The following is a 15,639-nucleotide window of genomic DNA, read 5'->3' on the forward strand; positions in this document are numbered from 1 at the left end:
ATTTGTTATTAAGCTTAAGATACTCTCTGAGAAAGGCTACAACAAATCCAAAAACAAATGCACACTATTATTCATTTTACTCTATACAATATCAAGGAAACCAGGTAGAATCCACTTCTGTGATTGTGATAAAAAAGGGTGATAAATTTACACAGTTTACATTCATTTTCTCAATACAAGTCTCTTTGATTTCTATATTGATTTCATGCCCAAAACATTACATTACATTCAAAGCTAATACCATGCTAAATACAATTACTGCAACCTACATTACATTCAAAGCTAAAACCATGCTAAATACAATTACTGCAACCTAAAGAGTTGTGGATCACTTTGTGGCATGCAGCTATATTATAGGGATCCTTTCAATGAGTTGAGAACAAAGTAATAAACCAAGTGGACCTTTTAACAAACTCCAGACTTAAAAAAATCACCCATGGTTTTATAGACGAGGCCCCAAAAGCATTGGATGAGAGAAACCTATTCTCTCAAAACCACCCAAATGTTTTAAGTGGTGTTCTTGTACATCCCTGCTATTCATAGAAAATGGGTGTGATTTCGTTGAAGATTTCCCTAGGGTTAAGGACCAAGACAAAAATCTTGCACTCGACACTACCTCAAAGTATTACATTGTCTCATAATACTGAAGTATGTTCCGAGGTTCTGGGTTGTTGCAGAGATGTGATTGCATTGCTATATTATATATTTCTAATCAGGAAAGATTCCGATGAGATAATAAAACTTATACAACATTATAAAGTTGCTTCATGAAATCAGCAAATACTCAAATTAAACTCTACTCAGAAAATAAATTAGTGTTATGATCTTACCTTAGAAGCTTATCTAATTGTTTTTGATAGAGCTACTTGAAATGGCGAGTTGGGTTACTAACTAATAAGTTAACCATGTTAAGCATCGAAGCCTACTCTCAAATTCCAACCTGAAATCTTCAGTCTGCCATGGAGCACCAGAGCCGCATGTCCAGACAGAAACATCCAAACCAATCAGACGACAAGGATTTTTCTTATGTGAGATTATGGCAACAACTTGCAAGAATAAGCCTTGGGTGATGGCCAAGTCAAGGATGAAAGTGTATTACCTCAGCGATGACACATGAACATGCCCATTTTCTATTTCTTCCTTGCTTGTAATTGTACTTCCTCCATTCTGATGGATGGATCATGGAACAAAGCCACCATTCCATTTTCTTGGGCAATCATGCATATTGTTCATAGATGGTTGACACTAATCCAGCTGTTAATGGCCTGGAACATTTCGTGAAAATGACAGTTAGCTTGCTAGCATGCAGCCCTTGGCACCAGGGGGGACGAATAGTTAAGATTGAAATTTGCGCGTCTCATCGAATTAGGTTTAGCATGGCGTAAAAGAAAACTTTAAAACCGCATTCGTCTTCGACTCTCCACTTAGTACAAACCAGTAGCGAATGGTAATGGTAGCTCTAGATTAAATTTTCACATTATCATTCGTATGGGCAGAACTGCAGATGGTCAATGATGTTGAAATATTAATTTCAACCGCATTTACTGCAGCGTGGTTTGGCAAAACCACCCAGACTTCCCCGCACCACCATTCGCAAAAGGTTGTTTTCATGAGAGGGCCTCCGACACAATTCGTTGCTACCACGCGTCCAGTGTACAACTCCGAAACCACCAACTCCCCGGACGTTAAAAGTCGTTTAGCTTGTGTGAGGTTGGTGTGCGAATTGCGTCCGATCAGGTCAACAGACAAAGATCTTATTCAACCTGCCAGAACATTAGTTTTGTTTTTACCATCGTTTTTTATTTAATGTATTTAATGCACTGTCATAGTCATAGGTAAAAGTTGGTAAACATTTTTAATTTTATTGTTTTTTTAAATTTACGAAAGTATGGGTAAGGTATCGTAAGTGACATGTTTTTGGTTTTGAAGTGTTGACTTTGTAACTTGGAAAAGCACACGGGGATGAAGGTGAGCTTCAGCTGCAGCCAATAATAAACCAGGAGAGCACAGCAGTGCAAACAAAAATTGTAAAGCATATCCATTGAAATGCATTGAAATGAAATGTATGGTGCTAGCGCAAATGTATTTTTTTTTATGTAATGTGAATGATCAGGCTCTTCAATGTAATGAAAATTTCACACAGGGGTGAATGTGAAGGATTTCTTTTACACCAGTAAATCCATGTAAATTTATTCTACAGCAGTAAATGTAAAAGCTCCTTTTACAGCAGTAAAAGTGTATGAAGATTTTACACAGCAGTGTAAAAATCATTTGTAAAAGAGAGACAGAGTATTTTGTTTTGGTGAAAGTTCTTGTGTAAATCCCTCTGAGAAAGAGGAAGAAAATTGTATTAAGCAGTTTATAAATTAATACAAGTTTGTTTTGGCTTAGAAACTCTGTCTTGCTCAATTTTTTTGGGGGCTTCCCTGTGCAAAAGATCCTGAGGAGAAAAATAGAGCATTGCTCTGTGTTCAGTTAATTTGTGTTTGAAATTACTAGAAATTTACATCATGGTATCAGAGCGGATCCAGGCTCTTTGAATGTGATAAAGAAGCTGAAGGAAGGTTCCTTTTGTTGTAGCAGTAAATCCTCTCCAGCAAAGTGAAGTCTCAGGCAAAAGGATCCAGGTATTTCTCAGACCACTTTTTGTGTTACTGTTGAAGAAACAGTGAGTTTTTTTTTAAATATACAGTCAAGGATTTAGAGGCATAGCTGAGAATGCAAGGAATGGCTAGCACAAGCATTAGCATGGGTATGTTTAATACCCAACTTCCACAGTTTAATGGGAAGAACTATGACTACTGGTCAATAACCATGAGAGCTTTATTTGTCTCACAAGATCTATGGGAGCTTGTTGAATCTGGGTTTGAAGAACCAGCAGATGAAAATCAATTTAACAACTTAACTCAGGCAGCGAGAGATCTGTTGAAGAGAAATTTGAAGAAGGATGCAAAAGCCATTGTATTGTTGTATCAAGCAGTGGACCAGAGTGTGTTTCCAAGGATAGCAGCAGCTAAGACATCCAATGAAGCATGGCAAACCCTCAAAACAGCCTATCAAGGCATGGAGAAAGTGAAGACAGCAAAACTACAACTGCTGAGGAAAGATTTTGAAAATCTGAGCATGAAGGAGTCAGACACCATTGACTCATTTTTCACACATGTAATTGGTCTGGTCACACAGATGAGGACTCATGGAGAAACCCTTGAAGAAAGGAGGATTGTGGAGAAACTGTTGAGGGTCCTACCCTCAAAGTTTGATGTGATTGTCACCACCATAGAAGAGACAAAGGATCTCTCAAACTTTTCAGTTGATGAACTCCATGCATCACGGATAACACATGAGCAGAGGTTGAGTAGAAATGAAAACTCATCTCTAGAGCAAGCCTTCAAGACCCAGATGTCCTTTGGAAGAGGAAGAGGTCAAGGCAGAGGAAACAAGAGAGGAAGAGGCAGAAGCCAAAACAGAGGTGGAAGGAACAGTCCAGCAAATGCTCAAGGAAGGGGCAGCAATCTAAATCAGAACCAAGGCCAAGGGAGCAGCCAACAAAGAGGACAACATCATGCTCAAGGACAAAGGTATGAAAAATCCAATGTCCAATGCTATTATTGTAAAAAATATGGGCATTATGCCAGTGAATGTAGGAAGAAGCAACATGATATGAGTAATAAACCAAATGCAAATGTCACTAGAGAAAACATCAGTCAAGATAATGTGTTTTTAGCTTGTAACATGGCTGAAACAAATAGTGAAGACATATGGTTTTTAGACTCAGGTTGCAGCAACCATATGACAGGAAACTTAGCCCTCTTTTCTGCCTTAGATAAAAATGTGAAATCAAAAGTCACACTAGGAACTGATAGCAAAATTTCTGTTATGGGAAAAGGAGAGGTAAAAATATTTACAAAGCAAGGAGAAAGGAAAACCATAGCAGATGTCTACTATGTCCCTGGAATGAGATGTAACCTCTTGAGTATTGGACAGCTTGTTCAGAAGGGGTACAATGTTTTCTTTGAAAATGATGTATGCACCATCATGGATATAACACCCAGCAAACGATGCATTGCTGAAGTGAAGATGACGAGGAACAGGATGTTCCCTCTTAGAATAAGGGCATAATTGAAAAACAAAGGAGAAATTGCAGCAGTCACCCAAGAGGCTTTCCAAAGCGTGCCAAAGGATGAAAATTGGTTGTGGCACTTGAGATTTGGACATCTCAATTTTGGAGGTCTAAACTTGTTAAGCAGAAAAGGAATGGTAAGAGGATTACCGTTGATAGAGAAACCGAACAGCCTTTGTGAAGGTTGCATTTTGGGGAAACAACATAGAGAAAGTTTTCGATCAGGTAAAAGCATAAGGGAAAAGGCACCCTTAGAGATTGTCCACTCAGATTTATGTGGACCAATGCAAACTCCATCATTAGCAGGCAGCCAATATTTTCTAACATTCATTGATGATTTTACAAGAAAAACTTGGGTATATTTTCTTAAAAACAAAAGTGAAGTGTTTGAAAAATTCCAGAATTTCAAGGCACTTGTGGAAAACCAAAGCGGGCTACATATCAAAGTTTTGAGAGCTGACAAAGGAGGTGAGTACATCTCCAAAGAATTCCTAAGGTTTTGTAGAGAAAATGGAATTCATAAACAGTTTACAGCTAGGTACACCCCACAACAAAATGGAGTTGCTGAAAGGAAGAATAGGACCATCATGGATATGGCGAGGAGCATGCTGAAGGCAAAGCATTTGCCAAATGATTATTTGGCTGAAGTTGTACATTGTGCAGTGTATATTTTGAACAGGTGTCCTACAAAAGCAGTGTTGAACAAAGTGCCGGAAGAAGCATGGAGTGGGAGAAAGCAAGGTGTCACCCACTTGAAAGTTTTTGGATGTGTGGCCTATGCACACATTCCAGATCAGCTAAGGAGGAAGTTGGACAGCAAAGGGGAGAAATGTATTTTCATTGGATACAGTGAGGAATCCAAAGCCTACAGGTTGTATATCCCATCCACCAAGAAGTTTTTTGTCAGCAGAGATGTTCAGTTCATTGAGGAGGAAGCTTGGGATGGAAGCATAGAGAAAACAGTGAATGTTAAAAGCTGTTTGTCTCATGATGAAGATGAGGAGGAGGTGGCTGAAATACATCCCCAAACAGCAGCGCCAACACAAGGACAACAAGGAACACCATTGAGGATAAATGAAAGTACTTCTCCAAGCACACCAGAAGGTGGAAATTCAAGTGCATCTTCAAGCACTTGCACACCAAGTGAAAGAGGTAAGAAATTTAGAAATCTAAGTGATATTTATGATGAAGGAATGAATTCCTTATTTGCCTTGTATTGTCATGTTGATGATCCTATTCATTTCGAAGATGCAATTAAAGATAATAAATGGATAGAAGCTATGGATGAGGAGATGAATGCCATAGAGAGAAACAAAACATGGGATTTGGTAGAGCTACCAAAAGGTAAAGAGGTCATAGGAGTTAAATGGGTTTACAAGACCAAAAGCAATGCTGAAGGGAAGATAGAAAGGCACAAGGCAAGGCTGGTTGTCAAGGGATACAAGCAGCAGTATGGAAGAGATTATGAGGAGACTTTCGCACCGGTTGCAAGAATGGAAACCGTGAGAGCAGTGTTGTCTATAGCAGCTCAAAACAAGTGGAAAGTTTACCAAATGGACGTGAAGTCAGCATTCCTAAATGGAGTGTTGATGGAAGAGGTTTACATTGAGCAACCTCTAGGCTATGAGAAGAAAGGTGAAGAGCACAAAGTGTGCCGATTGAAGAAAGCTCTTTATGGGCTGAAGCAAGCGCCAAGAGCATGGTACAGTAGAATAGATTCCTATCTACTGGAGAATGGATTTGACAAATGTGAGGGAGAACCCACTGTCTACATCAAAGAAAAAGATGGTAAATTTTTAATTGTTGCCTTATATGTTGATGATGTTATTTTCACAGGTAATGATGATCAGCTCATTGAGAATTTTAAATCAGTCATGAAAGAGGAATTTGAAATGACTGACATGGGTTTCTTGAGATACTTCTTAGGCATAGAAGTAGATCAAAATGAAAAAGGAATTTTTATCTCACAGGCAAAATATGTAAATGAAGTGTTGGAAAGATTCCATATGCAGGAGTGCAAGGCAGCAATCACTCCCACAATAATGGGATTAAAACTCAGCAAAGAGGACAACAACAAGGATTTTGATCCTAGTTTGTACAAGAGTATTGTTGGCGGCCTTATGTATTTAACAGCTACTAGGCCTGACATTATGTTTGCTGTTAGTTTAATTTCCAGATTCATGGAGAGGCCAAAGGAGGCACATTGGCAGGCAGCAAAAAGAATTTTAAGGTATGTCAATGGTACCAAAATGTTTGGCATATTATATAGTGTCTCAGAAAGTTCATATTTAATTGGATACACTGATAGTGATTGGGCTGGAAGTGTAGATGATCGGAAAAGAACTTCCGGTTATGTTTTTCATATGGGTTCAGGAGCCATTTCATGGGCTTCTAAGAAGCAGTCCATTGTAGCATTGTCTACAGCAGAGGCTGAATATGTGGCAGCGACAGCAGCATCATGTCAAATAGTTTGGATCAGAAGAATGTTGAGGAGTTTAGACCAAGAGCAGGCAAAAGCAACAATGATTTTTTGTAACAATAGCTCAGCTATTGCATTGTCAAAGAATTCAGTGTTTCATAAGAGAACGAAACACATTGATACAAGGTTTCACTACATCAGAGAATTGGTGAACAATGGAGAAATCATCTTAGAACATTGCAGGACTCAAGAACAGGTAGCAGACATTTTGACAAAGCCATTGGATCAGAAAAGTTTTGAATTTTTGAGGAAGTGTCTGGGTATGACTGATAACCCAACAGTTGAAATTAAAGGGGAATGTTGAAATATTAATTTCAACCGCATTTACTGCAACGTGGTTTGGCAAAACCACCCAGACTTCCCCTCACCACCATTCGCAAAAGGTTGTTTTCGTGAGAGGGCCTCCGACACAATCCGTTGCTACCACGCGTCCAGTGTACAACTCCGAAACCACCAACTCCCCGGACGTTAAAAGTCATTTGGCTTGTGTGAGGTTGGTGTGCGAATTGCGTCCGATCAGGTCAACGGACAAAGATCTTATTCAACCTGCCAGAACATTAGTTTTGTTTTTACCGTCGTTTTTTATTTAATGTATTTAATGCACTGTCATAGTCATAGGTAAAAGTTGGTAAACGTTTTTAATTTTATTGTTTTTTTAAATTTACGGAAGTATGGGTAAGGTATTGTAAGTGATATGTTTTTGGTTTTGAAGTGTTGACTTTGTAACTTGGAAAAGCACACGGGGATGAAGGTGAGTTTCAGCTGCAGCCAATAACAAACCAGGAGAGCACAGCAGTGCGAACAAAAATTGTAAAGCATATGCATTGAAATGCATTGAAATGAAATGTATGGTGCTAGCGCAAATGTATTTTTTTTTATGTAATGTGAATGATCAGGCTCTTCAATGTAATGAAAATTTCACACAGGGGTGAATATGAAGAATTTCTTTTACACCAGTAAATCCATGTAAATTTATTCTACAGCAGTAAATGTAAAAGCTCCTTTTACAGCAGTAAAAGTGTATGAAGATTTTACACAGCAGTGTAAAAATCATTTGTAAAAGAGAGACAGAGTATTTTGTTTTGGTGAAAGTTCTTGTGTAAATCCCTCTGAGAAAGAGGAAGAAAATTGTATTAAGCAGTTTATAAATTAATACAAGTTTGTTTTGGCTTAGAAACTCTGTCTTGCTCAATTTTTTTTGGGGCTTCCCTGTGCAAAAGATCCTGAGGAGAAAAACAGAGCATTGCTCTGTGTTCAGTTAATTTGTGTCTGAAATTACCAGAAATTTACATCAAATGAGAGAGTTACTCCAATGAAGTAGGAGCGTATATTAGTTGAAAGAGTTACTCCTTTCGCGAAAAAATGCTATCAAAGCGTGTGGATGGAGAAAGATGTTGGAATTCAAAGCCAAGAAAAAATAATTAACAATAGACCAAAGTCCCCTAATTGTGTGAAATTACCGAGTCTCTAAGTCACCAATCATAGTTGGCTACTAAAAATTAAAAAAATCCAAAGAATTGTAATGCTGACAACAATGCAAAACCTTAAGCTTCATAAAGCTGAGTTTGCTTTTATTTGATAAACACGACTCTGTACATTTGTAATTTTGCAACCCGTGACAAAGACTTTCAAACGTTATGATTTACATTTTGGTAACCTAATAAGGAGTGCCACATTTATCACAATCTTCACCAAAATTACAAGTATTGCTAGGTTTTCTTTTGTTTTTTCCATGGAAAGTACGGCGTGACGAATATTGAATTACTGCTAGTCAATGCTCAAACTTGTAATTCTTGTCCACAGCTACAGAAATGTCCCGTGTGCAGCTTGTCCCCTTTGGAATGACCACCAACAAATCTCCTGCAACAAAATCCACGTACTGGTCTGAAGATCCTTTCATATATGCTCTCACTTTACCTTTCACAAGGTAAAATGTCTCCTTTGCGTCGAATATCAGGGGAAACTTGCCAGGAGGACATGCCCATCTGTTACACAGAAAATAGTTAAGGAGTTTGCTTAATGATTTGGCCGTCCTTAATATTGGTGGGTACGTTTACTTTTAGTTTAAATACCCTTCATTAAAAACATCCTAAAAAAAAGTATTTTCAAAATATTCATTCCTAAATTTTCAAAATATTTATTCCTAAAAATCCATTTTTCATTTTGATAGGAATATTTTTTTCAGAGGGAAAATCAACATATGGCCCAAGCTCGCAGATTTTTACAATTTACATATGGCCGAAGCCAGCAGATGAGCAGAATTTTTCGCTGAAGCCAGCAGATGAGCAGAAATACGGCATAACCGTCACAAATCACACCATAGAGCGGGGCCTCAACCACCGCCGCAGGAATCGATCCTGGCTGGGGGGAGCGAAAGCCATCCACCCCAACCATCATGTCAAGCCATCCGTGTTAGAAACTGCTATTAGAAACAGCAAAAGGCTCATTGCTTTTTAACGTTAAAGCAGTTTCTAATCTTAATGTGACCCGATCTAATCTTAAAGCATTTAGATTTTATTCTAAAGCAGTTTCTAATCTAAAGCATTAGATCTTAAGCGTTGAATTGGTATATGATGGACGTACCAGATTAGAGTTAAATAATATATAAAGGATTGGGTCCTCTCTCTCCCACACACAAGAGTTGCATTCTTCTCCATCAAGAAGCACATAAAGAAAGTGAGGGCAAGAGGAGAGAAACCGAATTCTGAAGAAGAGGAACAGTCAGGAGTCAGATCAAAGTAGATGGCAGCCATTACATCTTCCGCTGTTGATCAAGGTATGTCATCTCATATAAAGTTCTGTTTGTGAAATATTCGGTATTGATGATCTTTGGGCTGTTAAGTTAAGACTTTGTTAAGAGTTTTACATTTGGTATCAGAGCCAATCAATAACTGAATATTTCCTATGATTGCAATTGATATGTTCTGTGCTTTACTCATGTGATTGAGCCTTCGGGAAATTGGTGCTTTACTCATGTGATTGAGCCTTCGGGAAATTGTGGGGGTTTCATGAAATGATCAATCCTTTTGTTGCTGAGCCCTATCGAAATCCACAATCGAACCATGCAATGGATCAGATACCTGTGATTCCCTTGTCGCTTACTTGCTTCGAACTGATTTGAAGGTCTCAGAGGTGGCTACTCGATTTCGAGTAGATCCTTTATCGATACTAGGTGCCAATGGATTCGATCCTCTGACCTCTGATTCTCAAACCCAAATCCTTCCCGCCGGTTCATTCTTAAAGGTACCCATTAAATGCCAATGTGTCAATGGAATCCGGAAGTCTATGTCCACTGTGTACACTGTCCAACCCATTGATACTCTGCGCGGCATTGCGGATTCGGTGTTTGGGGGCTTGGTCACACCATATCATTGTATGTTCGCTGTGTATGTTGGAATGAATAGTATTGCATGCCCTACAATTTAAAGTTAGATATCGCCGTTGTTTTGAATAATATTGCATGCCCTCAAGTTTAAAGTTAGATATAGAGGACGGTATGTGCAGTCCATCTATCGCTGCAGTCCATCTATCGCAGATTTTGAATTACTGCAAAGCCTCTTCGGCATAACCATCCCTAGCATAAGCTGCAATCCGCGTAGTCCATGACACTACATTTCGTTGCTGAATTTTGTCAAACACATTGCATGCATCGTCTATGCTTCCGCATTTGCAACACATGTTTAAAAGGATGTTGTTGAGACATGAGATCAACGCGTAAGTGTTTGATGGGAAGATTAAGATTTTGGTGTAAATATTTGTTAAACGAAATAGATTTACATTTTAATGTGTAAATAAAGCTATTAATAAAGTTTCAATGTACCACATAAATAACGTAACACAGCATGTAAAGAAACCCGTGATGTAGCTTTATCACATATACTCTGTGTATATATATTTTAAGAAGGAAAATATATATTTTGATATTTTATAGAAAATCAATTTACACATTAAGAAGATATGTGTTATAAATTATTTATGCACATGAGATTTATGATCACCAAAGTGGTCAAAATCAGAATGTTGTTTCGCATCAAGTATGTGTTATAAATCATTTATGCACATGAGATTTATGATTTTGTTAATCACCAAAGTGGTCAAATCAGAATAATCATTTAGTGCATAATTGACATAACGATTATTGATAGAAATTGCCAGTTATAAAATACCAATTAAAGCTGGCGTCACTAATGATAGAACCTGAGAACTTACCCAAAGGAAAGTCTTGTTCTATAACTAGTTGACATGATGAGGTTTAATAGATATTTTGATTAAATAAATATTGATCATCCAAAGATGTTAGTTCTATTTGATTGAATATATTTATTACCTGCTTATGTTTTGGTATTTAATTATGTTAAGTATAAGATAGTATCTACCCAAAGGAGTGCTATATTATACTATTATGTCTACATCTGAATCGCGTTAGTTATGAGCTTATAGTGATTTCAATTTTAATTTGCAGGAGTTACCATGAATACACATGCTTCATCTGTTACATTGTTCACTGGTGTTAATTTTTCTGAATGGAAAGAACAAGTCAATTTCCATTTAGGTATTCAGGATCTTGACTTGGCACTCCTTGTGGATAAGCCTGCTGCTCTTACAAGAGATAGTACTGAGGCAGAAAAATCACACCATAAAGCATGGGAACGCAGTAACAGATTGAGCCTTATGTTTATTAAGATGACTATTGCTAACAACATCAAGTCAACAATTCCAAAAACAGAAAGTGCTAAGGAATATATGCAGTCTGTGGAAGAGCGTTTTCGTTCAGCTGATAAGTCACTCGCTGGTACTCTTATGGCAGAACTCACGACCATGAAGTTTGATGGGTCGCGAACTATGCAAGAGCACATTATAGAGATGACTAATATTGCAGCAAGGTTAAACTCCCTGGGACTTATAGTAGAGGATTCTTTTCTTGTCCAGTTCATTCTGAACTCGCTACCTTCTGAATATGGACCTTTTCAGATTAACTATAACACTATAAAGGATAAGTGGAATGTTAATGAATTGGCCAGTAGTCTTGTTCAGGAAGAAGGACGTTTGAAAAATCAAGTGAATCACTCAGTAAGTTTTGTGAGTAATAAAGCTGGTAAAGAAAAGAAAGGAAAATCAAGTCATTTCAAGAAGAAAAAGGCACCTGCTAAGAATGGGCAGGATGAGGAAAAGAAGGAACTAAAGAGTGTTCAATGTCGTATCTGTAAAAAGAGACTTATCGTCTAATTCTAGAAAGTGGATATGTATTAAACTTATACAGTACCCTTTATGTACCTTCATTATCTAGAAACCTTATTTCCGCAAGTAAATTGGATATTTCTGGTTTTAGATGTATGATTGGATCTGGTTGTTTCGATTTATATAAGAATGCTGATAATGTTGGTTCTGGTATTCTAATTGATGGTTTATATAAATTGAAACTGAATGACACTTATGCGAATTCCTTGTTGAATGTAGTGAATAATGTTGGATGAAAACGTAGCATGTTGAATGAAAATTCTTCTTTCTTGTGGCATAAACGACTAGGTCATATATCCAAAGAAAGAATGATGAGATTAGTAAGTAATGAAATTTTGTCAAATTTGGACTTTAGTGATCTAGAATTATGTGTGGATTGTATTAAAGGTAAAGAAACCAAACATAATAACATAATAAGAAAGGAGCCACTAGAAGCAGCCAACTTCTTGAACTAATACACACTGATATTTGTGAATGTCCTTGAGACGTTTGTAAATGAAGTTGAGAGGCAATTAGAAACTGGTAATGCAAGATTCATTGAGAATGGTGAAGTTAGTGGGAGTACTAGAAGAGAAATAGTAGAAATAAAGGAAACAAGGGTAAATGTTACATTACCTAGAATAGTTCCTCCATCTACTATTACTCCAAATGTTGTTCCAGCTGTTGTATAACAGCATGATGATAATGAACAACATATAAATGAAGAAGTACTTCCTGAAGGAAATGACTTACATAATGCTGATATGCATGAACCACAACAAGTAGCATTAAGAAGACCTCAAAGAAATCGTAGGTCAGCTATTTATAATGATTATGTGGTTTATATGCAAGAATCAGATTATGATATTGGAATCAATAAGGATCCAGTTTCGTTTTCACATGCTGTAGAAAGTAAAGAGTCAAAGGAATGGATTAATGCCATGAAAGAAGAACTGAAATCCATGCAACAGAATGAAGTTTGGGATCTCGTTGAGTTACCACATGGCTGTAAAAGAGTCGGATGCAAATGGGTTTTTAAAACCAAACACGACTCTAGTGGTAATATCAAACGGTATAAAGCTAGACTTGTTGCTAAGGGTTACACTCAGTAAGATGGTGTTGATTACAAGGAGACATTTTCTCCTGTTTCGAAAAAGGACTCACTAAGAATAATAATGACATTAGTAGCTCATTATGATTTGGAGTTGCATCAAATGGATGTGAAAACAGCTTTTCTGAATGGAGATCTTGATGAGGATGTTTATATGGATCAACCTGAGGGTTTTTCTGTAGAAAGTAAAGAACAATTGGTGTGTAAACTTAAGAAGTCAATGTATGGGCTTAAACAAGCATCCCGACAGTGGTATATTAAGTTCAATACCATTATTACATCTTTTGGTTTTAAGGAAAATACGGTTGATCACTGTATATACCGAAAGATCAGTGGGAGCAAGTTTATTTATCTGGTCCTTTATGTTGATGACGTCTTGCTTGCTGCAAATAATTTAAGTATATTGCATGAGACTAAGGAATTTCTCTCAACGAAAGATTACATGCTCATCCAATGAATCGGAAGTGATTGGATATAGCGATTCAGATTTTGCTGGATGCATCGACACTAGAAAATCGACTTTTGGTTACCTGTTTATGTTTGCTCAAGGTGCCATATCATGGAAAAGTGCGAAACAGACTATCGTTGCTTCATCCACTATGGAGGCAGAATTTGTGGCATATTTTGAAGCCACAATTCATGCATTATGGTTGCGGAACTTTATTTCAGGACTTGCGGTTGTCGACACCATTAGCAAGCCGCTGAAAATTTATTATGATAACTCTGCGGCAGTATTTTTCTCAAAGAACGACAAGTACTCTAAAGGTGCCAAACATATGGAACTGAAGTATCTTGTTGTGAAAGATGAGGTTCAGAAACAAAGAATGTCAATCATGCACATCAGGACAGAACTTATGATTACAGACCCTTTGACGAAAGGGTTACAACCAAGACAATTTAAGGAACATGTTCAAAGAATGGGTCTTGGTTGTATTAATGATAATTGATGTGTGACATTCTGAGCTCTTTTATGTGTTTCTGATATACAATCATGTGTTTCTTGTTTTAATGTAGTAATACGTATTTTATGTAATTTTAAACAAGAAAGAGTCTTATAAAGATATTATGTTTAATCATTATGATATAAGACATTATGTGGACCATTATGCTGTTTTATATAAATTATGAGTATGAATTGATGGATTGCTGGTATTGTAGTATATGGAAGGGAATGCATTGAATTAATAGTGCACAACCGCCATAACTCTCAGCAATTTATCATAGTATGATGTTCAACACTTAATATTATGAATAGTCGGGTCAAGTGGGAGAATGTTAGAAACTGCTATTAGAAACAGCAAAAGGCTTATTGCTTTTTAACGTTAAAGCAGTTTCTAATCTTAATGTGACCCGATCTAATCTTAAAGCATTTAGATTTTATTCTAAAGCAGTTTCTAATCTAAAGCATTAGATCTTAAGCGTTGAATTGGTATATGATGGACGTACCAGATTAGAGTTAAATAATATATAAAGGATTGGGTCCTCTCTCTCCCACACACAAGAGTTGCATTCTTCTCCATCAAGAAGCACATAAAGAAAGTGAGGGCAAGAGGAGAGAAACCGAATTCTGAAGAAGAGGAACAGTCAGGAGTCAGATCAAAGTAGATGGCAGCCATTACATCTTCCGCTGTTGATCAAGGTATGTCATCTCATATAAAGTTCTGTTTGTGAAATATTCTGTATTGATGATCTTTGGGCTGTTAAGTTAAGACTTTGTTAAGAGTTTTACAATCCGCCCCAACCATCATGTCATGCACGTCACGTGCATTTTGATAGGAATATTAAACTGTATGGCTTCAGCAGAATACATGGCCATCTTTATGCTTATGCCAGATTTTAGGAAAAAATTAAAATTTGACAAATTTTTCCCAGAAGACTTCCTTGTTTGACTTCCCTCTCTTATTTTTTATATTCTAAAATATTCTTAAAATCTGTAATCCAGTTAAATTAAACTGAATAAATCACCATGAGAAACTTCCAAAATTTAGATACCATTACTGGGTACACTAGATGCTTTGAGTTCAGTTTTCAAACCCATGTGCCGTATGTTTCAGCTAAAACCAATATACATGATTGGGAAGAAAATTCATTAGAGAGAATGCAGAATTTTTTCATGAGTATTAAACTGTATGCATTCATAAAATTCTCAACCTAAATCTGGACAAACAGATGTACCTTCCCATCATAATTTCATGCACAGGAGCTATATATATTGATCAGTAACAACATAACAAGGAAAGAAATGAAGAGATGAAACTTACTTAGGCCAAGAGCGGATATTGAGATCAGACAAGCGAGACTGCGAGGGTCGCCTATCGATTCTGACTCCATATTTCTCCTCCACATTCCCACAGACATCCTCATTCCCTATCCCTTCCGCCATATCAATATATAAACTGATCGATTTATCAATGGCCTAATTATCTATGATCTATCTGTGCCTTAAATTGGGAATTATAAGCTCTGGATTCAGACCCACGAACCGACCCAGTTTCTTCTTTCTGTCTGAAAACGCAAACCACTCATGGAAAATAACAGGAAAAAGAAAGGAAGTGGGGTCAGATATCTGCAGACAATACGTTGCAAAATATGGGCGAATACACGCGATGTTAATGATATGATTTGGAGAGAGTAGTTGTTTAAAGAACGTGAAAAAGCATGGAATCTCAAAAGGTCAAAGCTTGACCAAGATTTTGTTCGTTACGTGAATGT

The 15,639-nt window shown here is 37.2% G+C and overlaps 1 protein-coding gene across 1 annotated transcript; it reads right to left on the bottom strand.

The window, feature by feature from the left end:
• Positions 1-8,370: 8,370 nt before the first annotated feature.
• LOC149150372 (uncharacterized) lies at positions 8,371-15,310 on the bottom strand. Its single transcript, XM_089438583.1, has 2 exons — positions 15,189-15,310; positions 8,371-8,584 (listed from the first exon to the last, which is right to left on the bottom strand). The coding sequence occupies exons 1-2, from the start codon at positions 15,308-15,310 to the stop codon at positions 8,371-8,373; spliced, it is 336 nt and encodes a 111-aa protein (XP_089294709.1).
• Between the last annotated feature and the right edge of the window lie 329 nt (positions 15,311-15,639).

The sequence above is a fragment of the Pinus tabuliformis genome, chromosome 9 (genome assembly GCF_031772625.1).
Source record: "Pinus tabuliformis cultivar Carrire ecotype Pingquan chromosome 9, CPIR1, whole genome shotgun sequence".
In the NCBI taxonomy this organism is placed as follows: domain Eukaryota; kingdom Viridiplantae; phylum Streptophyta; class Pinopsida; order Pinales; family Pinaceae; genus Pinus; species Pinus tabuliformis.